Source organism: Pleuronectes platessa, chromosome 1 (assembly GCF_947347685.1).
Source record: "Pleuronectes platessa chromosome 1, fPlePla1.1, whole genome shotgun sequence".
Lineage (NCBI taxonomy): Eukaryota > Metazoa > Chordata > Actinopteri > Pleuronectiformes > Pleuronectidae > Pleuronectes > Pleuronectes platessa.
The window spans coordinates 33350179-33373529 of NC_070626.1; the positions used below are offsets into that span (position 1 = coordinate 33350179).

The window sequence follows — 23351 nt, forward strand, 5'->3', positions numbered from 1 at the left end:
CACTGGAAACAGAGACCAGTCCCCAGGAGACACTGGAATAAAGATCAGTCTCCAGGAGACACTGGAAACAGTGATCATTACCAGGAGACACTGGAAACAGAGACCAGTCCCCAGGAGACACTGGAATAAAGACCAGTCCCCAGGAGACACTGGAAACAGAGACCAGTCCCCAGGAGACACTGGAATAAAGACCAGTCCCCAGGAGACACTGGAAACAGAGACCATTACCAGGAGACACTGGTCTAAGAAGATCAGATAATCAGTTTAAATGATCATTTCAACAGTATTTTTTTAACTTTACTGGTTCTATTCTCATTGTACTCTTGTACTCTGGTACTGTACTACACTCATAAAACATTACTACGACTTTAATGGCTTAATGAGTTGAATTAAAACACTTCATTTATTGGTCTGTGTTGTCTTTGTTCACCTTCACAGGCTCTTTCACTAGAGACGTTCACGACGTCATCACACAGAAGGTTCCTCTTAAAGCTCCGAGTGAAGCTGAACGTCATCAGAGTGACGTCAGCAGCTTCTCACACATCTTCACAAAGACTCGGGAGGAAGAGGAGAACCTGGAGAGCAGAAGATACACACAAGGATGTTTAACACACACGTGAAGAATCATCACACTCACATAACATAACGTGTGTGTGTGTGTGTGTGTGTGTGTGTGTGTGCGTGTGTGTGTGTCTGCACAGAAAGACGAGGTGAAGGTTGATAAATATGGCAAGCCGATTGAGCATTTATTCCATATCCTTGATATCAAGTTTCAGTCCCCTCCACTAGTTCGGTCATTGTCAGCACTAGTTGGACATTTGGTCGCACTAGTTCGGCATTTTACTGAACTAGTTGAACCAAAAATCTTACTAGTCACTCTTTTTCAGCAACTAGTGGCACTTTTGTTCAACTAGTTAAACAGAAACCTTACTAGTAACACTGTATGCCGCACTAGTCGACATGCGCACGCAACTAGTTAACTAGTGATGTGATAAAAGGTCACTAGATAACATGTAGGACAATACAGAATTTCACTAGCTAACTAGTTGCATGCACATGTCGACTAGTAAGCAGTTTTGTCAAACTAGTAAGATGATAATGTCAACTAGTGTGCCCAAAATGCCAACTAGCTGGAAATAAAGCCCAACATGTCGATCAGCTGTCTTACTAGTTGAGCACAGTCGTTCACTAGTTCTGAGCAAAGCTGAACTAGTTAAAGAAAATGGCCAACATGTAAGAAAAATGTTCAACATGCTCGGTCAAAGTCCTTACATGTTTTATACAGAGTCGAGCTAGTGAGACAAAATGTCTTCCACTAGTAAGCTAGTGATGGCAATATCAGGGCCACTAGTTTACTAGTGGCTCTTTTTGGACCTTACTAGTTTACTAGTAAAATAATGTGGCTGTGACTAGCTCACTAGTACGGCCAAAAAGACCCCAACTAGCTTACAAGTGGACTTTTAGGCTCCACTAGTAAGCTAGTGAGCCATTTTGAGCCTCACTAGTTTACTAGTAAGGTAAAAAACAACCTCACTAGTGTGACTAGTGGACATTTTGGCTCTTACTAGTTAACTAGTGACTATTTTTAAGCCGCACTAGTTAACTAGTAAGGTCGAACAGACCCGAACTAGTTTACTAGTGGACAATTATGCTTCACTAGTTAACATGTAAAGCGCAAATGCAGCCACTAGTAAGCTAGTGGGGCGCAAATGTCCACTAGTAAACTAGTGGACTGTAAGCAAATGAGGCAGGCGGGACAAGGATTTTGATTGGTCAGGGTTCAAACTGTGTTTCAAAGCCTTAAAGTGCCCGCTCTGAATTGTGATGATCTAAACCTTTTAGCAATGTTCTTTTATGGCATGTGAGAGTTATTTTAGCAGCCATGCCTAAAATGTTACATTTGATTAAATGTAAATTCATTAGGGTTCATTAGTAGCTCAAAGTATTTTACAATAAAGAATAAAAACAACTAAAAATAAAAACAGACTTATTAAAACGGGTGCAAATAGTGCAAGATAAAACCAAGCAATACAATTCATAATAAACGAAAGAGGCAGCAAATAGCAAGAACAGGTATACTAACAAAACTCACATAAGTAAAAGACAGAAATGAAACGTAGAAACACATAAGAACAACAAAATGTGTAACAGATAAGAAAGCTTGCTTAGGAAGCGTGACAGCTGATCAATAACCTTTCATTTGCCATTTTCAAATTCTGACAGAGCTTGCATCTCCTGTGGCCATAGGTTTGGAATTCCATATTTCTGGAGCATAGGTAAAAAATAGAAGCACGTTGTGTGCTCATGTGTTTTGATACAGTAAATGGTTGAATCCTTAGATATGTGAAAAAACATTCTGGATGTTAACAGATGTGTAATTCCTGTGAACAGTGAATGCAGTATGTTATAACTAATTTAGTCATTGCCTTATTCTTTTGTATATGGCAAGTTTTCAATTGAAAAGTAGTAAAGAAAAGCTTCTCAGGTCATTTAGCACTGCCATCTACTGGCGATAGTAAATTCTGCAGCAGATCAACATACACTGACCTCCAAACATTAGTCAGATTAGTTGTTCATAATATAATATAATACTACCCTCAGTGGGCCTACAATGGAATATTCATGTATTTAATTCATTTCTTCACCTTCAGATCATTTTTTTTTTTTTTTTTTGTAACAGAATAAAATTGAAATGGACTTTACTGATGTGGGGTTTTCAAAGAGACAGGGTTGGACTACTGGCCACTCCCGAGGCTCCCGAGTCCTGAGATTATACAACTCTCGAAAATATCAAAACATTAATGGAGGAGGGGGCTATATTCTAGACCTGTTGTTAGGCTTCTGTTAATATGTACCCTTATACTGAAGTCTATGCTTTATTATGAAATGATTGGAGCGTGCCCAATAAAGTGAAAAACTTCCACTCCTGCATGTGTTATTCCTCCGTGAAACCAGGATATCGCTGCCCGGTTATTCAACCCTCAATGGTGGCAACCCTAACACCTGTAATGTGTTTAGTGATGATCATTTCAGTGCAGTTTGTGCTGCTGCTGAAATGCCAGTAATTCATATCGGGATTGAGACGCTATCGCTCCTCTCAAGAGGAGGAAGCTTGGATGTTTCACTTTCCAGCGAGAGGAGGGAACACTATTGGATTCACGGACTGAAAACCCTGTCACCTAATAGATTAAATATTTTTACCTTTGTTTCATTGTTGTTCAAAAACAATAATGAATCTGATGCACACACACATGTACGTGTTTATTCTGTTTGGATAGTAAGCAAGGAGCTGCAGTTCACCGCAGTGAAACCTCACCAGGCTTTATAGGGTTAATATTTTGCTGGCTGGAGCTCTTGCTGGAGAGCCAATAGGAAGCTTCAATTTGAATCCCCTCATTAGCATGTGTGTCCAGAAGTGCCACTAGTAAGCTAGTCGGCATTTTGGCTGCCACTAGCTTACTAGTAAGCCCTTTCAGCCTGACTAGTTTGCTAGTAAGGTCACAAAACACTGCAACTAGTAAACTTGTGCCCATTTCAAGCCCACTAGCTTACTAGTAAACATTTTGCACCCTCCTAGTTTGCTAGTAAGGTGCAAAATAGGTGTTTACTAGTAAACTAGTGTTTTTTTTGACCCTACTAGTTTACTAGTACACATTTTGCACCTTACTAGTTTGCTAGTAAGGTCAAAATAGGCTTTTTACTAGTAAACTAGTGGTTTTTTTGGCTGCACTAGTTTACTAGTGTGCATTTGGGCTCCCACTAGTTTACTAGTGCAGAAAATTGGAGGCCACTAGTTTACTAGTAAGCTGAATCCATGTTTGACTAGCTTACATGTCAGAGCTTTTGCAGCTCACTAGTAAGCTAGTAACACTTTCAGCATTACTAGTTCGGTCCAAAGGGCCACTTGTGCAGCAAAAAGCCCACTAGTAGAGACTTTGGCTCTACTAGTGCGGCATACAGTGTTACTAGTAAGGTTTCTGTTTAACTAGTTGAACAAAAGTGCCACTTGTTGCTGAAACAGAGTGACTAGTACGATTTTTTGTTCAACTAGTTCAGTAAAATGCCGAACTAGTCCGACCAAATGTCCAACTAGTGCTGACAATGACCGAACTAGTGGAGGGGACTGAAACTTGATATCAAGGATATGGAATAAATACTCAATCGGCTTGCCATAGTAAATCGGCTTGCCATAGTAAAAGACAGATGAGAGACATCAGGATGAAAATGTTAAAATAAACCAGTGAAATAAAAGAAGATAAAGAGAAAAGGACGGAGATCAGATTTAATATCAGATAAAGATGAAGATTAAACTCAGATGAGAAGAAAACTGACTAAATAAAAACCTGACGACATTAAACCTTCTAACATGTTGAATCTCAGCCTCGTCCCAGTGAGGCAGGAGCTTCAGTGATTGGCTGAGTTCACCGTCACGTGGTGGATCAACACTAACCAATCAGAGCATTTGATCACAACCACTTTTAAACAAGAGAACTTCTGCTCACTTTTCAAACACCTTCACAGAACGACCTGAACCTTCTGTCATGAACATCAACAGGAACAAACCCTGAAGACCTGAGAGGGACTCGATCACATGTTGAGGCTGGAGAAGAGCGAGAGACGAGTCTTCAGGAAGAAAACTAAAGATTATGATCTTTGTAGTGTTTGTGCTCATGTTGTGTGTCTGTCTCATTGTGCTCATGTTGTGTTAGATCACAGTCACTGCTCAACACACAAGTAAACAACATGACCCAGCTGATCTGTGGAGCTCTGGCTCCTCCTGGTGGTCAGAGGGGGAAATGACTCCTTTAAAATAAAACTGGGAAAAGTCTGCGGCACATTTATGAATGGACTGAACTATACCGTGTGTGAGTGTGTGTGTATGTGTGTTAGTGGGTTTGTGTGTGTGTAATGTATGAGCTTCATCATGACACTGGGAGCTTGTTGTTCCCACACAGAGGAGATGGGGGAGGGGTGGTTCTGGTGTGTGTCTGTCTGTGTGTGTGTGCAGTGGGGCTTTGTCCAAGAGGAAAACATCTCTGACCTTCCACATGTGCAGCTCACTTCTCCAAACATCACCATCATCTTCATCTTCATCACCATCATCTTCATCATCTTCATCCCAGTCCAGTCGCTGCAGCATCAGGTCACAGTATTCTTGATCTCCTGTTAGGACCTTGAAACTAAAGAGAAACCAACAGTCTCCTCCACGACTCGGAGTCAAAGGTCTGAATGACTCCAGATCTTTTCTAGATTCTCCCAGTTGAACACAGGTCAGGGGATCGAACCACCAACTGCCTGGATAGTGGCCGATCCGCTCTCCCTCTCCCTCTCGTGCTGTAGAATGAATCTGGGCCGAATCAGATGAAGAGTTGGACGTGTTGTTATTGACAGTCTGACCTGAGGATTTCAAATGGGACAGATGTATTCAGCTCCCAGAATGCACCAGGGCCCGCGATGCAGAACGAGCAGCTGAACAGATGCAAGTATTCCAGTGGGCGGCGGCGAGTCTCTGTTTCCAGTGAGATGAAGTCACACACTGGGACTGTAGTCGACTCCCACTGGCTGAGCAGCACAGACTGGTCTTTATGTGCTCGAGTACCAGCTGGTACCACGACTCCTCTTCCTCCTCTGGACTTCATCTGCCGGAGCCGCTGGACTCACGACATGGAGCCGGAGCTGAGGAACCAACCTGTGGAGCTTCTCCTCAGAGTCACGGTGCTCGTGCTCTTCTCTTCAGTCTGTGCCGCTCAGAGACGTGAGTAGAGCTGGTGTGTGTGTGGAGCTGCAGAGAGAGAGGCTCCGCTCTTTAGAGAAGGGCCCCGACCTTCAGGCTCTGTCCAACAATCTTGGGCCTTCTAGTTGTGGCCCCTCAGGTGTTGTGGCTCCTCAGGTGTTGTGGCTCCTCAGATGTTGTGGGTCCTCAGGTGTTGTGGCTCCTCAGGTGTTGTGGCTCCTCAGATGTTGTGGGTCCTCAGGTGTTGTGGTTCCTCAGATGTTGTGGCTCCTCAGATGTTGTGGCTCCTCAGATGTTGTGGCTCCTCAGATGTTGTGGTTCCTCAGATGTTGTGGCTCCTCAGATGTTGTGGCTCCTCAGGTGTTGTGGCTCCTCAGATGTTGTGGCTCCTCAGATGTTGTGGCCCTCTCCAGCAACTGTTTGAACGTACGAGATGTACAAAGCTGACACAGGATCGGAACTCGTTCCCCTCGTTAAACGCTGCCCCCTTGTGGTGACGACGTCTTTTTGAGCTTGAATCTATGGTGTCGTGATCGTAGAGTTAAATATCGAGGTTTCAGTCTTAGCTGTCAATCATGACGGTTCCCTCCCCTCCTGTTAGTTTGTTTAGATTCTAAACAAACTTTCATACACGAGTAACTTGGTCCAAACTTTGATCATTTGATTAATTAGCTTCAGGTTTGTTTAGAAACTGTGAGATATGATGAATATTAATCTGATTACAGTGGAAGTTACAGATAATGAGACGAGAACTTTAATGATTCAATAATTATTTTGTTTGGTTGAATTGTGTCATGTTGTGTTTCTGTGGGTCTTGTTTATTCAAGTGTTTAGTTGATTTGCGTTATTTTGTCGTTTCATTGATTTTCTGATGTCTCCAGTTGTTGTGATGATGTGCGACTGTTAGACGGGCAGTGCTAGCAGTTTCCCCCTGTGTCTAGTATTTGTGCTAAGCTAAGCTAACAGGCTGTACTTAATGGTCTTTACGTCCACGCCTTGCTGGTTCTGACTCAGAGTTCGTTTTACCTTTATTTATTTAGTTTATATTGTTCTGCTGTGGAAGGAGAATTAATAAAATACTGTAAATCTCTTATTTCATGGACACAAAGTTGTTCTTGACAAACATTTTATCTTTGTGTCGGAGAAATGTATCATATCACCAGAAGTTTGATCAAATGAAATACAAAAGTTTTAATCAAACCAACTTTACGAGACACTTCAGATGTGATGGAACCTCCATGGTGTTGATCTGTGTGTTGATCTGTGTGTGTCGATCTGTGTGTTGATCTGTGTGTTGATCTGTGTGTGTCGATCTGTGTGTTGATCTGTGTGTGTTGATCTGTGTGTGTTGATCTGTGTTGATCTGTGTGTCGATCTGTGTGTCGATCTGTGTGTGTTGATCTGTGTGTGTTGATCTGTGTGTTGATCTGTGTGTGTCGATCTGTGTGTTGATCTGTGTGTTGATCTGTGTGTGTCGATCTGTGTGTTGATCTGTGTGTGTTGATCTGTGTGTTGATCTGTGTGTTGATCTGTGTGTTGATCTGTGTGTTGATCTGTGTGTTGATCTGTGTGTGTTGATCTGTGTGTCGATCTGTGTGTCGATCTGTGTGTCGATCTGTGTGTCGATCTGTGTGTCGATCTGTGTGTTGATCTGTGTGTGTCGATCTGTGTGTTGATCTGTGTGTGTTGATCTGTGTGTTGATCTGTGTGTTGATCTGTGTGTGTTGATCTGTGTGTTGATCTGTGTGTTGATCTGTGTGTTGATCTGTGTGTGTCGATCTGTGTGTTGATCTGTGTGTGTTGATCTGTGTGTGTTGATCTGTGTGTTGATCTGTGTGTGTTGATCTGTGTGTCGATCTGTGTGTGTTGATCTGTGTGTGTTGATCTGTGTGTTGATCTGTGTGTGTTGATCTGTGTGTTGATCTGTGTGTTGATCTGTGTGTTGATCTGTGTGTGTCGATCTGTGTGTTGATCTGTGTGTGTTGATCTGTGTGTTGATCTGTGTGTTGATCTGTGTGTTGATCTGTGTGTGTTGATCTGTGTGTTGATCTGTGTGTCGATCTGTGTGTCGATCTGTGTGTTGATCTGTGTGTCGATCTGTGTGTTGATCTGTGTGTGTTGATCTGTGTGTTGATGTGTGTGTTGATCTCTGTGTTGATCTGTGTGTTGATCTGTGTGTGTGTTGATCTGTGTGTTGATCTGTGTGTGTCGATCTGTGTGTTGATCTGTGTGTTGATCTGTGTGTGTCGATCTGTGTGTTGATCTGTGTGTGTGTTGATCTGTGTGTGTTGATCTGTGTGTTGATCTGTGTGTCGATCTGTGTGTTGATCTGTGTGTTGATCTGTGTTGACCTGTGTGTTGACCTGTGTGTTGATGTGTGTGTTGATCTGTGTGTTGATCTGTGTGTTGATCTGTGTGTTGATCTGTGTGTTGATCTGTGTGTTGATCTGTTTGTGATCTGTGTGTTGATCTGTGTGTTGATCTGTGTGTTGATCTGTGTGTTGATCTGTGTGTTGATCTGTGTGTTGATGTGTGTGTGTCTGTGTGTGTCAGTGTGCACGGTTCCTCCCGGGCCTGTGACCGTGTCAGAGAACCTGACCCTGGACCAGCAGCTGGTTCAGATCCTCAGTGGAGCTGATGTGACTCTGACGCTCAGCGTGAACCCAGAGGATCTGTTCTACCTGAAGGGAAACGTGCTGATGGTGAAGAAGGGAATCGACTACGAGGTGCTGGACAACCCTAAACCTAAACCTAAACCTAACCAGAACCCTAACCCTAAACCTAAACCTAAACCTGACCCTAAACCTAACCCTAAACCTAAACCTAAACCTAAACCTAAACCTAACCCTGACCCTAACCCTAACCCTAACCTAAACCTAAACCTAAACCTAAACCTAACCCTAACCCCAAACCTAACCCATAATAATACACCATGGTAGTTGGTTTTCAAACTGTAATGGGAGAGTGTGTAGGATGAATTAATGACGCAGAGAAAAGCCAGGAAACTCAGCAAAGGGGAGGAGCTAGAGTGGATATACAAATGTGTGCGATGCCCTCTCCGGTCTCAGACAGACACACAATGATCCACCGGAGAAGGATCAGGGAAACAAGCTCTCACAGAGACCCACCCTGGGGATGACATATGACTAATTCAAACTGACATACTTACCAGCCCTAGCCTGATGAAGAAACAAATATTTCGAAAAGTTGCGACACGGCTTCCAGACTAAATCAAACTTGACTTACCCTCCCTCGGACGAGTGGAGTGAAACAGCACAATACATGATTATTACTGTTCCATATCTGTAATTCAGCTTCTTTATTGTAAATAGTCCACGTATCTGTATTTTCAGCGTGTTATAACTGTATTATTATCAGCTTAGGAGAACCAGAGGTCCAAGGAGAGGCCCGTGCACTACAGTGGTCCTGTTGATCAGGGCCCTGGATATTATTGTCATCACCTAACTCTAACCCTAACCCTAACCCGAACCATAACCATAACCCGAACCCATCCACTGCTCGTTTATTACAAAGCATCAAAGTGATCATGAAGCTTATTCACATTTTCATTTCAGTCCTTGTCCAGTACGACTCTGGTGGTGTGGGTTCAGTGCAGCGGAGCTGGATCCACGTCTGTGAGTAGCCGTGTAACACGTTAAACACGTTAAACACGTTAAACACGTTAAACACGTTAAACACGTTAAACACATTAAACACGTTAAACATGTTAAACATGTTAAACATGTTAAACACGTTAAACACGTTAAACACGTTAAACATGTTAAACATGTTAAACACGTTAAACATGTTAAACACGTTAAACATGTTAAACAGGTTAAACAGGTTAAACAGGTTAAACACGTTAAACAAGTTAAACAGGTTAAACAGGTTAAACACGTTAAACACGTTAAACATGTTAAACACGTTAAACACGTTAAACAAGTTAAACACGTTAAACAAGTTAAACATGTTAAACACGTTAAACACATTAAACATGTTAAACATTTAAAACACAAACACAGAATCATGTGAATTCTCCCCCCCCCACCAGGTGAATGAGTCTGTTGACGTTCTGGTGGAGAACGTGAACGACAATCCTCCGAACTTTGAACAAAACCACTTCGTAATAGAAGTGAATGAGGTGAGAAGTTTGTGTGTGTGTGTGCGTTGTGTGCATGTATGTCTCTGTGTGTGTGGGTCTCTCTGTATCTCTGTGTGCGTTATGTGAGTGTGTGTCTCTGTGTGTGTCTCTCTCTGTGTCTCTGTCTCTCTGTGTGTGTCTCTCTGTGTGTGTCTCTCTGTGTCTCTGTGTCTCTGTGTGTGTGTGTGTGTCTCTGTGTGTGTCTCTGTGTCTCTGTGTCTCTGTGTGTGTGTGTGTGTCTCTGTGTGTGTCTCTGTGTCTCTGTGTCTCTGTGTGTCTCTGTGTGTGTGTGTGTCTCTCTGTGTCTCTGTGTGTCTCTCTGTGTCTCTGTGTGTGTGTGTGTGTGTGTGTGTGTGTCTCTGTGTGTGTCTCTCTGCCTCTCTGTGTGTGTCTCTCTGTCTCTCTGTGTGTTCCTCTCAGCTGTCACATGTTCGATTCCCTCAGCTCACAGCCATTAACTCCAGCGTGGCGCTGATCGAGGCCTCAGACGTGGACTCGGAGCCGTTGTTCTATCGTCTAGAATCTGCAACAGTAAGATCACAGCTCGTCCAATGAGATGTTAGAACACATGATGACAGACGTGAGCATCGCTCTGTGACTCAACGTTATGAAACATGACGATGATATAAATCTTCTCTCTCCTCCACCAGGACAAATATTTCCGTCTGGAAAACATCAACTCTCCAAAGATCCTTGTGAAAAGTCTCCTGGACCACGACGTGGTTCAGAAGATCTCTCTGGTCCTACACGTCCAGGTAGGACAGAGACAACCACCACCTGCCTGTGGCGTCTGCGTCTCTTTGACCTCTGACCTCTTTGTTCCAGGACACGTTCAACGGCTCGGCCTCCAACAAACCCTTCTTCACGTCCGTGGCCACCGTCACGGTTCACGTGAAGGACGTGGACAACCGTCCTCCGTGGTTTCAGCCGTGTCTCCGGACCAACGTGGGAATCGCCAAACTGTGCGTGAGCAGCGGCTACAGAGGGAAGGTCAACCTGACGGAGAAGGAGGTGAGACTCCTGAAGGAGACAGCTGGTCCACCGGAGACACTTCCTCTGGACCCGAGGACGCATCATCTGGACAAACTGTTCCGTCTTCTGCAGATTGTCCTCGGAGACGTTTCAGCACTCGTCTCACTTCTGGTTCCCACGAGGGACGAAGGACGTTTACTGGGTTTTAAACAGATGGAAAAGAAAATCTCATAAAAAACCTTTTTAAATTTAAATTGTGTTTCAGCCTCTCCACTGGTTAGTGAGAGAGTGGGTTAGTTAGTTCATTAGTTAGTTAGTGATGTAAGATCATTAGTTAGTTAGTTACCTAGTGAGTTAGTGACAGAGTGGGTTAGTTAGTTCATATGTTAGTTAGTCGATGTAGGATCATTAGTTAGTTGGTTACCTAGTGAGTTAGTGACAGAGTGGGTTTGTTAGTTCATATGTTAGTTAGTCGATGTAGGATCATTAGTTAGTTGGTTACCTAGTGAGTTAGTGAGTGAGTGGGTTAGTTAGTTCATATGTTAGTTAGTGGATGTAGGATTATGAGTTAGTTGGTTACCTAGTGAGTAAGTGAGTGGGTTAGTTAGTTCATTAGTTAGTTAGTGGATGTAAGATCATTAGTTAGTTGGTTACCTAGTGAGTTAGTGAGAGAGTGGGTTAGTTAGTTAATATGTTAGTTAGTGGATGTAAGATCATTAGTTAGTTGGTTACCTAGTGAGTTAGTGAGTGAGTTAGTGAGAGAGTGGGTTAGTTAGTTCATTAGTTAGTTAGTGGATGTTAGTTCATTAGTTATTTAGTTACCTAGTGAGTTAGTGAGTGGGTTAGTTAGTTCATATGTTAGTTAGTGGATGTAAGATAATTAGTTAGTTGGTTACCTAGTGAGTTAGTGAGAGAGTGGGTTAGTTAGTTCATTAGTTAGTTAGTGGATGTAAGATCATTAGTTAGTTGGTTACCTAGTGAGTTAGTGAGTGGGTTAGTTAGTTCATATGTTAGTTAGTGGATGTAGGATCATTAGTTAGTTGGTTACCTAGTGAGTTAGTGAGTGGGTTAGTTAGTTCATATGTTAGTTAGTGGATGTAGGATCATTAGTTAGTTGGTTACCTAGTGAGTTAGTGAGTGAGTGGGTTAGTTAGTTCATATGTTAGTTAGTGGATGTAAGATTATTAGTTAGTTGGTTACCTAGTGAGTTAGTGAGAGAGTGGGTTAGTTAGTTCATTAGTTAGTTAGTGGATGTAAGATCATTAGTTAGTTGGTTACCTAGTGAGTTAGTGAGAGAGTGGGTTAGTTAGTTCATTAGTTAGTTAGTGGATGTAAGATCATTAGTTAGTTGGTTACCTAGTGAGTTAGTGAGAGAGTGGGTTAGTTAGTTCATTAGTTAGTTAGTGGATGTAAGATCATTAGTTAGTTGGTTACCTAGTGAGTTAGTGGGTGTGATTTGGTGCAGATTGGTGATTTGAAGGGAAAGTGGGGCTGTGGCTTTCTACTGATGTTCTAGTTGCATCTTTAATTATTGTTCTCACTGATGTTTCCTCCCTTCAGTTCCCAGCTTGTGTTTACTGCTGGTTTTTCAATCAGAGGTTTTGACGTCACTCTTCTTCTTTATTAAAACGAGTCTTTCCTCCACAGCTCGAGTCCAAACACTCGATGTGACTGGAAAGTGTGAATGTGGTCTCGTGGTCTCGGGGTCAATGTTATGGTTCATCCCGACACGCGCACGTTCAGTAGGTTATGAAATCAAATGTGTCAGTTGGTGAATTCCCACGTGAGGCTTCTCATCCTCAGGAGGGGCCGTTGGTTCTGGAGCCGGGGCCGGTGTTCGCCAGGGACGGAGACAAGAACCGGAGCGAGCAGATCAGCTACAGGATCCTGAGAGGTCAGAGGTCACTCAGTCACAGAACCCAGAGGTTTCATGAATCATCGTTAGTCGTATGAGAAGCAGAAAGAATCAAGTTCATCTTCTTCAGTTGGGAAAACGTGATAAAAGATGGTCACAGGTTTCTTCCTTCAAACTTTCTCACATGAAGGTTCCCAGTGAAAAACCAGTTTCCTCAGGAACATGAAACAGTCAGTGTTTTAAATCTTATGATTGAAAAGTTTCTTCTTTCTTTAATGTTCAGGAAACGAAGGAAACCTTTTCCAGATTGATGAAGACACAGGAAACATCACCATGACCAAAGCTGCTGACATCGTCGGACCCATAACTCTCACTGTTCTGGTGAAACACACGATTGTGTACTTGTGTGTTGTTGGAGTTTTATCATCGTACAAACATCTCATGGACCTGAACATGTGTCCACGTCTCCTGCAGGCGTCTCAGGTGACCAACAGGGACCAGTTTGCTGTGACCCAGGTGACCATGGAGGTGATGAAGAGGAGCAGGAACCCTCCTCGCTTTGAGAAGGAGCGATATGAAGGATTCATCTACAGCAACTCGGTCCCTGAGAGCATGATCCTCCGGGACCGCAGCACCAACCGGCCCTTCAGGGTCCGGGCCCGGGACGAGGACTTCGCCGCCGTGAGCTGCGTGTTTATAAAACTGAACCTTCATCAAAGAGTGTGTGTGGTTCTGTCCTGCATCACTGTGTGTGTCTGTGTGTGTCTGTGTGTGTCTGTGTGTGTCAGGGTTTGAATCCAGATGTGAAGTATGAGGTTCAGTACAGCAGCTACGTCAACGTGACGTCGGACGGCTTCATGATCCTGAAGAGAGTCGTGAAGACCGAGTCCTTCGCTCTTCAGGTGACAGACTCACACAAGTGTCGGTTTCTAGACAACAGAAAGTTGTGTGTTCATTTCTCACAGAAACGTGTTGAAGCTCAATCAGTTGTTAAACTTCCTGCAGCTCCGAGCAGTGGATTCCACGACTGGAGAGTTTGGCACCGCGGCCGTCTCCGTTCAGGTGATCCCAGGTCAGATCATCTCGTCTGGTCTTCACAATGTTCTGAACATTCCTTTGATCTGGACTCACTGACCCTGTCCTCCTCAGCCGTGGCCACCCCGTCCCCCTCGAGCATCGGCTACCGGCCGGGGGACATGGCGCTGCTGGGGCTGGTGATGGCGGCTCTGCTGGTGCTCTGCCTCATTGTGATTGGCTTCCTGATCTCCCGCCTGTGGAAGGGGAACGGCAGCGTGGACCAGTTATGTGAGGTCAGTCAGTTTCCCCCCGACGAATCAGAACGACTCCTGAACAGCAGCGAGGTCAGAGGTCAGAGGTCAGAGGTCTCTGCTTCCTGTTTGAAATGTTTCTGTCCAACTCTTGTCCTCAACTTTTGTTACTGATCAGATGAAAACAGAGAAACAGCTCAGACGGAGTTTCATGATTAATTATTATTACTGATTATTAATCCACAGACGAGTAACGAGCTGAGCTCATTAGCTGCAGTGTTAACTCTGGGGCCCTCTCTCTCTGCTCTGTTAACTCTGGGGCCCTCTCTCTCTGCTCTGTTAACTCTGGGGCCCTCTCTCTCTGCAGTGTTAAATCTGGGGCCCTCTCTCTCTGCTGTGTTAACTCTGGGGGGCCTCTCTCTCTGCTGTGTTAACTCTGGGGCCCTCTCTCTCCTCTGTGTTAACTCTGGGGGGCCCTCTCTCTGCTGTGTTAACTCTGGGGGGCCCTCTCTCTGCTGTGTTAACTCTGGGGGGCCTCTCTCTCTGGAGTGTTAACTCTGGGGCCCTCTCTCTCTGGAGTGTTAACTCTGGGGCCCTCTCTCTCCTCTGTGTTAACTCTGGGGGGCCCTCTCTCTGCTGTGTTAACTCTGGGGGGCCCTCTCTCTGCTGTGTTAACTCTGGGGGGCCTCTCTCTCTGGAGTGTTAACTCTGGGGCCCTCTCTCTCTGGAGTGTTAACTCTGGGGGCCCTCTCTCTGCTGTGTTAACTCTGGGGCCCTCTCTCTCTGCTGTGTTAACTCTGGGGGGCCTCTCTCTCTGCTGTGTTAACTCTGGGGCCCTCTCTCTCCTCTGTGTTAACTCTGGGGGGCCCTCTCTCTGCTGTGTTAACTCTGGGGGGCCCTCTCTCTGCTGTGTTAACTCTGGGGGGCCTCTCTCCTCTGTGTTAACTCTGGGGGGCCCTCTCTCTGCTGTGTTAACTCTGGGGGGCCCTCTCTCTGCTGTGTTAACTCTGGGGGGCCTCTCTCTCTGGAGTGTTAACTCTGGGGCCCTCTCTCTCTGGAGTGTTAACTCTGGGGGCCCTCTCTCTGCTGTGTTAACTCTGGGGGGCCTCTCTCTCTGGAGTGTTAACTCTGGGGCCCTCTCTCTCTGGAGTGTTAACTCTGGGGGGCCCTCTCTCTCCTCTGTGTTAACTCTGGGGCCCTCTCTCTCCTCTGTGTTAACTCTGGGGGGCCTCTCTCTCTGCTGTGTTAACTCTGGGGGGCCTCTCTCTCTGCTGTGTTAACTCTGGGGCCCTCTCTCTCTGGAGTGTTAACTCTGGGGGGCCCTCTCTCTGCTGTGTTAACTCTGGGGCCTCTCTCTCCTCTGTGTTAACTCTGGGGGGCCCTCTCTCTGCTGTGTTAACTCTGGGGGGCCCTCTCTCTGCTGTGTTAACTCTGGGGCCCTCTCTCTCCTCTGTGTTAACTCTGGGGGGCCCTCTCTCTGCTGTGTTAACTCTGGGGGGCCCTCTCTCTGCTGTGTTAACTCTGGGGCCCTCTCTCTCTGCTGTGTTAACTCTGGGGGGCCCTCTCTCTGCTGTGTTAACTCTGGGGGGCCCTCTCTCTGCTGTGTTAACTCTGGGGCCTCTCTCTCTGCTGTGTTAACTCTGGGGCCTCTCTCTCTGCTCTGTTAACTCTGGGGCCCTCTCTCTCTGCTCTGTTAACTCTGGGGCCCTCTCTCTCTGGAGTGTTAACTCTGGGGCCCTCTCTCTGCAGTGTTAACTCTGGGGCCCTCTCTCTCTGCTGTGTTAACTCTGGGGGGCCCTCTCTCTCTGCTGTGTTAACTCTGGGGCCCTCTCTCTCTGCTGTGTTAACTCTGGGGGGCCTCTCTCTCTGCTGTGTTAACTCTGGGGGGCCTCTCTCTCTGCAGTGTTAACTCTGGGGCCCTCTCTCTCTGCAGTGTTAACTCTGGGGGGCCCTCTCTCCTCTGTGCTAACTCTGGGGGCCTCTCTCTCTGCAGTGTTAACTCTGGGGCCTTCTCTCTCTGGAGTGTTAACTCTGGGGCCCTCTCTCTGCTGTGTTAACTCTGGGGCCTCTCTCTCTGGAGTGTTAACTCTGGGGCCCTCTCTCTCTGGAGTGTTAACTCTGGGGGCCTCTCTCTCTGGAGTGTTAACTCTGGGGCCCTCTCTCTCTGCAGTGTTAACTCTGGGGGGCCCTCTCTCCTCTGTGTTAACTCTGGGGCCCTCTCTCTCTGCAGTGTTAACTCTGGGGGCCTCTCTCTCTGGAGTGTTAACTCTGGGGCCCTCTCTCTGCAGTGTTAACTCTGGGGCCTCTCTCTCTGGAGTGTTAACTCTGGGGCCCTCTCTCTCTGGAGTGTTAACTCTGGGGCCCTCTCTCTCCTCTGTGTTAACTCTGGGGGCCTCTCTCTGCAGTGTTAACTCTGGGGGCCTCTCTCCTCTGTGTTAACTCTGGGGCCCTCTCTCTCTGGAGTGTTAACTCTGGGGGGCCCTCTCTCCTCTGTGTTAACTCTGGGGCCTCTCTCTGCAGTGCCTGGGCCCCTGTCTGAAGTCGGACCCCCCCCGGGCCGGGCACCGGGACTCCCTGCAGTTCACTAACGACGGGTTCCAGAGCGAGGCGGAGCAGAGCCGTGGGGGGGGCGCCAGGCGCTGGAGCAACATCCTCCCCCGACGGAGCACCTTCCCCCAGGCGCAGGGGGGGCGGAGCCACCACTGCTCCTCCTGCGGCATCCACACCAACCACGTCCCCAAGGGGAGCCCCTCGGTGGGGGGCCCCTCGGGGGGGCCGGGCCGGAGGGGCCGGGGGGACGGGGTCGAGTACGGAAAGAGGCTGCTCCTCAACCGGCAGAGGAGGAAGGAGGGGCAGAAGACGGTGTGGTTCAAGGAGAGCGAGGACTCGTCGGACATCGAGGTGGAGATCATCCCGGACACCGTGGGCCGGGTGGAGGAGGAGACCGAGGAGCAGCTGGAGGGGGAGGGGGAGGAGGTGGAGGAGGTGGTCAGAGACCCGGCCGCCCCCCTGAGAGGCTCTGACCACGGGCAGGAGAACCAGAACACACGAGCCAGCGAGGAGCAGGACTGTGGAGTTACCAACTCAGAGAAGGAGAAGGAGCAGGAGGGCTGACGGGGTCAGAGGTCAGAGGTCGAACTGGAGTCAGAAAACTCAGCTGTTGGTTTTCTTCTCACTTTCTGGAGACAACAGGTCTGAGTCCAGGGAGAAGCTTCACACCTCTGGGAACAGAGCGTGGAGAACCAGGACCTGAAGGTTCTACTGAGGACCAGCTTGACTCTTTAGATTTGTGTCGTGTGAAGTTGTGTGAAGTTGTGTGTGAGTTTCAGATCCGGACCTTTAAAGCAACATTACACAACTTGAGACCTTAAAGCAGCAGCTTCTCTAGAAGAGTGAATGTTTCTCATTCTCCAGAAAACAGTGTCCTGACATGTTGTGTAGTCAGAGTGTGTGACGCAGCAGCAGGTTGTCGGCTCCGACTCGTTCACAGCAACACGGGGGGGGGGGGGGGGGGGGGGGGGCGGAGCCTGTGGAGCAGCTCCTCATCACCAGGAGAACGTCTCAGGAGAACATCTGGAGCTTCAGGTCCAGCAGCAGCTGTAATGTTGCTCTAAAGGAAAACGTGGGTCTTCATTGAAAGTGTTAACTTGGGCTGTCGGACAGTTTTACTAAACTGGACCTGAAGTGATCGGGGGGGAAACATGTGAACCATTAATACTAAACAGCTGAAGTGACTCTTGTATGTATTTTATTGAGCATGTTTGGTTAAATAACTTATTTTCTGGTTAATAAATAAATCTGTGGTTGACTTTTGTACATTAAAGTGACTGATGTGGGGAATAATAAAAGTTTGAAGCGTTGTTGCATCTGTAGTTTGAATCCTGAGACACACCTCTCTGTGAGGCTCTGAAGAAATGGACCAATGAATGAATGTGTTCCCCAAAGGGTCAAACCAGTTGTTGAAGAGCATCTACAAACCAGTTCATCTCTGATGCACCACAAAGAAACCGAGCTTTTAAAAAGTCTTTATTGAGCCAAATCACATGAAGAATCATCAAACTGTCAGTAGTCAAACACTTCCTCCTAAAATCCAAATTAAAAGTTTAAAACAAATCCCTGATTTAAAAAGAAGGGCTCATTACACGGAGCAGTACCGATACAATCAGCTGATCCCAGATCAGACACATCACCTCTCCCGGATCAGAACCTGTCTCTGAAGCTCTCTGACTGCAAAGCCACAGAAACGTGTGCAGCTCTCACACTCCTCTCTCAGCGTCTTCTCACTTGGACTTAGCAAAGCCCACCCGGTCGTTGTCTCGGTCGAACACAGTGTAGTACTGGCCGATGAAAACATCTCCCAGAATCCACAGGGGCCCGGCGGGGGCGGGGATGTCCAGGCCCATGAAGCCGCTCAGACAAATGACCTTCCCAGCCTGAGACACCTGCAGGAGAAGGACACAGAGACGAAGCTGCTGAGACGTCTGAGGGACAAGGACACGCTCACATCCAGGAGAACTTCACGTGTGGAGCATTTCAATCAGTTAAGAATCAGCTGTTCACAGACGTCTGGTCTGAACCTTCATGTTCACAAAAAACCTTCAGGTCACACGAGAGCAGAGGAAACTGAGCAGTGATCAGATTAAGATTAAATCATTGGACAGAGTTCAGAGTCTGAAGCAGTGAGAAAAACAAACATGACTCAACACAGCAGCCTCCTCCCCCCCCAAGTGAAACAAAGACGTGTTTGTCTTTGACGACAACACAGTCAGTGTTGTTTCTGCAGGAGCCGACTCAGTGGGGCCCCCTGCTGGACAATGACAAACAGTGTCTCACCTTGAGGACGTACTGGTCCCCAGTCAGACTGTAGCTCTGTCCACCCAGGGTGAAGGTGATGACTGGGAGCGTGGGGATCTTGTCACAGCTCACCATGTACTGAAACACAAGCAGCTCCGTGAGTCACACACTTCAACTTCATTTATTAACCTCTCACTTTAACCTGGAGGAAGAAAAACATGGAAGGTCAAAGTTCAACATGAAGGAGAAAGTTTTGTGGCAGTTAAATTAGATTCCACAGCCAAGAAACTCTGTAATAATAATAATAACAGTTACACAGCTGCTGCATTCACACACTGGAAAACTAAGAATAAGTGAACGAGTGAGAGGTGTCTGTGTGTGTCTGTGTGTGTCTGTGTGTGTGTGTCTCAGCGTTTCCTCCTCAGCACAGTGAGGTTCTCTCACCTCTCCCTGGATCAGTGGCGTGGCTCCGATGGCTTTCTGCAGGGCCTTGACCTCGGCGGCCGGGCCGGTGATCAGAGACGTCCCCGTGTCCACGATGGCCTCGCAGCCGTCCTTACACAGAGTCAGCTGACTGCCCACCCCCATCCTGTCTCACACACAGACACACACAGCTTCACGTCACAAATCAAGACACAATACGTTGACACCACTGATCGGTTGTTGAGTAAGGGTCAGAGGTCAGAGGCGTCTGGAAGCTAAACCCTGAACCTTGAGAACTTTGAGTGGAGATCCAACATTTACCATGAAATCTTGAATGTGCTCAGATTCTGGGTGGAGCTCCTGACAGAACAGAACCTGAGCAGACATGAGACCTGAGCACTCACCCGTCCATGTGGATCTGCCAGTAGGCCTTGCGGGAGATGTTGAGGTACTGGAAGTCTCCAGTGTAGTACTTTGGGTCGGTTCCTCCCAGCAGCAGCTCGCCGCCGGGCGCCGTGTCTGGGTTCCTGAGAAGATAGAACATCAGATCTTACTGTCGCCACTTGAGTCCGAACACACAGAAACGTCTGAGGGCCTCTGTTGGATGTTCAGAGTTCTGCTTCTGCAGGAAGTTTGGTTTGGTGAAGAGGTCTCACCACAGGGTTTGGCCAGGTTCCTCCAGACTAAAGAACATTTACAGCTCCACTAACGACGGAACCTGATGTTCCACCTTCTGAAGCTCAACCTGTGGTCTCACCTGTTCAGGTAGAAGGAGAAGACGTTCTCCTCCACCTTCTTCTGGCTCATGATGTTGTCAAAGACCGGAGCCACGCCGTCCACAGAGATGCGTGGGTAGGCCATGCCGAGGATCCCGTCAAACTTGGCGGCGATGAAAGCCACGCCGGGCTGTTTGGTGGCTTCTCCAAAGACCTGCTTCTCCACGGTCAGGTCTCCGATCTGGAACCAGATCCACACAGAAATGAGAGAGTGTCCCACTGTCTCCGATGTCTCTGTGAGACGGACTTATCAATCAAATTTTATTTGTATAGCCCATATTCACAAATTACAATTCATCTCATAGGGCTTTAACAGGGTGAGACATCCTCTGTCCTTCACCCTCAACAAGAGTCAGGACAAACTACTAAAAACCTTTAACAGGTACAAATACATAGAAACCTCAGAGACACGTGTGAGGACCCGTCTCCCAGGACGGACAGAAGTGCAACAGATGCCACGTGTAGGAAAACATCATCAATAATCAAAGTCTCTAGCAGCACTTACTGTGCACGTGTCCTGACTGAGGAAGCCCGACAAGCTGCCAGATCCATACTGGATGGCGAAGGCGGTGCCGTTCTTCACGTAGCTGCTGGACTTGGCGGAGTTATATTTGTGGTGGAGCACTGAAGAAAGAGACATTTAATTAGAGCAGCTTAGAAGCTCCCACACGTCTACAGAGACATGAGCAGGAGCAGAGACATGTGATGTCCCAGCAGACTCACAGCAGGCGATGTCCAAGAGGGAGCAGTGGACGGAGGGAACCCACAGGTTGGAGGAGCCGGTGTCGAACACCACACTGAACGTCTGAGGGGGGGTCCCCAGGGAGATGTCTCCATAATACTGAGCCTGGTGCCAACACACAAATAAACAGCTTCACCATCAACACATCACGGTCCTGAAGCTGCTGAGATTCAGAATAAATCCACCAGAGAGAACACATGACTCAGATAATCCAATGGTCTCTAATAATCTGAACAGGAAGCAGCTGGTTCCTGCTGAGTCAGGAGCTGGGACACAGACACACTGCTGGTCCACGGGTCACTGGGGTCAACACCAGAATAACCTCAGGCTGCTGAGTGCCGAGTCACTCAGGCCTCAGATCAGTACTTCCTGTTTCAAGGTGAAAAGTGGAAGTTGAATGTCTTGTGATAGATTTCACATCATGTGAGAAAATCTTTTAACTGTTAAGAATCACGTCTGAGATTTCTGCCTCGTCACAGAACCACGGACTTTAATGGATTTGTGTCAAATTAACACTTCAAATATTAAAAATGCTGTTTTAGGTTGTGGACAGAAAACAAGGGACAAATCCACACTAAGGATTTGATCCACAAAAAGACAGATCAAATGTAAAGTACTGAACATTTAAACAAACTTCTCTTTCTAACAACTGGGAGCATGAGCAGCGCGTCTCTAAGATCCTCAAACTCACACCGGAAAGGTTTTCATATCAATTTGTGGATCATCCCATCAGATTGAATTGAGTTCATTTCATTATTGATTTCTTCTCTACGAAGACTTAAGACTTTTTAAAACTCAGTGAAATGAGAATCTTGTGTTCAGATAAAAAGAGAACCTCCGTCTGACCGAAGCTGAAATCAGTGTTAGATAATTTCTACTGGTCAGTACAGGAGAGGGTGACTCAGCGTTTAGTGCTCAGACGCCCTCGGGGGGGGGGGGAGATGAGGTCAGAGGTTCTTACGTCGAGGTAGTTCTTCAGGGTCTCTGGCGTGGGCTTGGTGCTGGAGGGGAAGCCAGTGTTGTACTTCAGGGAGTGATGGTCAGAAACCAGCTCCTCCACTGGTTTCCCCGAGTCCGTCAGCTCACGTCTGATGGAACGGAACTTCGTCAGAGGAATTCTGGACGAGAGGGAAAAGAGATTCAGTCCGGTTCAGAGTCTGAGTCCTGGTTCTGATCTCCAGGTTTAGTTTGAGTTGACCCGGTTCTGCAGTCGTGTCTGTGCAGGGTTCTCTGTCAATGTGCTGTAACATAGTGTTATACATCCATGAGGTCCCCATAACCTCCACTGGAGACTGGTTTACTGTCCCGTTACTGGTTTGGGTCACGAGGTTGGACAGAGGAAATATTCATCTGGTGATATTCATCTTTAAAACTCTGCGGCTGAAGCTTCGACACCAGATCTCCTCCATGTAAACATCTCTGACAGCTTCACTTAAAAACCACAGCCTTCTCTCCAGAGCTCAAATCAATCTGTGAACTGGGAAATGATACTGGGACATGTATCGACTCGTCTCTGGATATCATTTGTACACATATTGAACACTTACTTTTTATCTGTGAAGTGAAATCTAGATTCCTTCAAACACTTCATCAACACAATACATTTGTATAGCACGTTAAACATCGAGCACAAAGGATCTAATGTATAAATACACAATGACGTACACAACACAACAGAATCAGTCTGAGGATCGTGAGGTCAGAGCTGCTTCAGGACTTTGGTTCTGAATATGAATAAGTCAGATGAATGAGTTCAGCTCCAGAAGATCCAGAAGAATATAATAATACATAACGATGATCAGATGACAAGCGTCACGAGAACAAACTGACGAGTCATGGGGATTAGAGCATGTAGCAGCTGTTAGCTCCGCAGCTAGCCTCCAGGTTAGCTATCAATAGCCAACAGGAGCAATCAGGAGCTAGCAGGAGCCAGCATTAGCCAGCAGGAGCTAGCAGGAGCCAGTAAGAGCTAGCATTAGCCAGCAGGAGCTAGCAGGAGCTAGCACTCACAGTGAACCGTCTCTTTATCCGACATGTCGTCTCTTACCGGATCAACGCGTCTCCGTTCAGCGCTAAAGCTGCAAACACGACCAGGAGGAGACTCCTCATGTCTGCAGGAGGAGCAGGAGGAGCAGGAGGAGCAGCTGTCAGGGACTGTGTGTTCCTGTGTGGTGTGTTGAGTTGTGTTGTGATCTGAATGTTCTGTTCCCTCTGTGTGTGTCTGGGACTTATATCAGCTGACTGCAGCCGAGTCACCGTCACGTGGGGCCGTATCCCAGCGCCAGTGACGTCACGTCAGTGTTTTCTAAAACAACCAAAGATATAAACAAACATTTAATAAACACATGTTCAGACAAAGAGACAATAAAACATTTTTATTTTAAACTTCTTTCATATCTAGTATACAAAGATCTTCAAATAACTTTACTAGGAAGTTTTTTATGTTTTCTTGACTTTTTCCGAAATACTTTTGTAAATAATACCTAAAACCCTATTTTTTTGTTAACATTATTTCTTAGAATATCTGAGATCCTGAGTTGAGATGTTGATTCTTGATCAGTAATGATAAGTGACTCATGACTAAGATTAAGATGAGTCATTAATCACAATGTTGCAGTGAGGTCAGTGAACACAAAGGCAGGTGTG

At 46.5% G+C, this 23351-nt stretch overlaps 2 protein-coding genes across 2 annotated transcripts; one reads left to right on the forward strand and one right to left on the reverse strand.

Moving 5' to 3' along the window:
- The first annotated feature begins 5664 nt into the window (after nucleotides 1–5664).
- On the forward strand, nucleotides 5665–17223 carry cdhr5a (cadherin-related family member 5a). The gene is made up of 15 exons (XM_053419174.1): nucleotides 5665–5755; nucleotides 8288–8460; nucleotides 9310–9369; nucleotides 9786–9875; nucleotides 10320–10421; nucleotides 10526–10630; nucleotides 10701–10886; nucleotides 12651–12741; nucleotides 12986–13083; nucleotides 13177–13383; nucleotides 13491–13604; nucleotides 13708–13774; nucleotides 13852–14012; nucleotides 16491–17040; nucleotides 17156–17223. The coding sequence occupies exons 1-15, from the start codon at nucleotides 5665–5667 to the stop codon at nucleotides 17221–17223; spliced, it is 2163 nt and encodes a 720-aa protein (XP_053275149.1).
- Nucleotides 17224–17979: 756 nt separating this feature from the next.
- ctsd (cathepsin D) lies at nucleotides 17980–22957 on the reverse strand. Its single transcript, XM_053423749.1, has 9 exons — nucleotides 22753–22957; nucleotides 21667–21823; nucleotides 20687–20810; nucleotides 20469–20587; nucleotides 19945–20144; nucleotides 19592–19714; nucleotides 19209–19353; nucleotides 18804–18902; nucleotides 17980–18412 (listed from the first exon to the last, which is right to left on the reverse strand). Exons 1-9 carry the CDS (start codon nucleotides 22812–22814, stop codon nucleotides 18251–18253), a joined length of 1191 nt encoding a protein of 396 aa, XP_053279724.1. The 5' UTR covers nucleotides 22815–22957; the 3' UTR covers nucleotides 17980–18250.
- Nucleotides 22958–23351: the final 394 nt, after the last annotated feature.

Coding starts and splice junctions, on each gene's coding strand:
- cdhr5a (XM_053419174.1), top strand. CDS start 5,665: ATGGAGCCGGAGCTGAGGAACCAACCTGTGGAGCTTCTCCTCAGAGTC. Junction 9,876..10,319: donor TCGTAATAGAAGTGAATGAG/GTGAGAAGTTTG, acceptor CGATTCCCTCAG/CTCACAGCCATTAACTCCAG. Junction 10,631..10,700: donor CTCTGGTCCTACACGTCCAG/GTAGGACAGAGA, acceptor TCTTTGTTCCAG/GACACGTTCAACGGCTCGGC.
- ctsd (XM_053423749.1), bottom strand. CDS start 22,814: ATGAGGAGTCTCCTCCTGGTCGTGTTTGCAGCTTTAGCGCTGAACGGA. Junction 21,824..22,752: donor AACGGAGACGCGTTGATCCG/GTAAGAGACGAC, acceptor CCTCTCGTCCAG/AATTCCTCTGACGAAGTTCC. Junction 20,811..21,666: donor CCCTGAAGAACTACCTCGAC/GTAAGAACCTCT, acceptor TGTTGGCACCAG/GCTCAGTATTATGGAGACAT.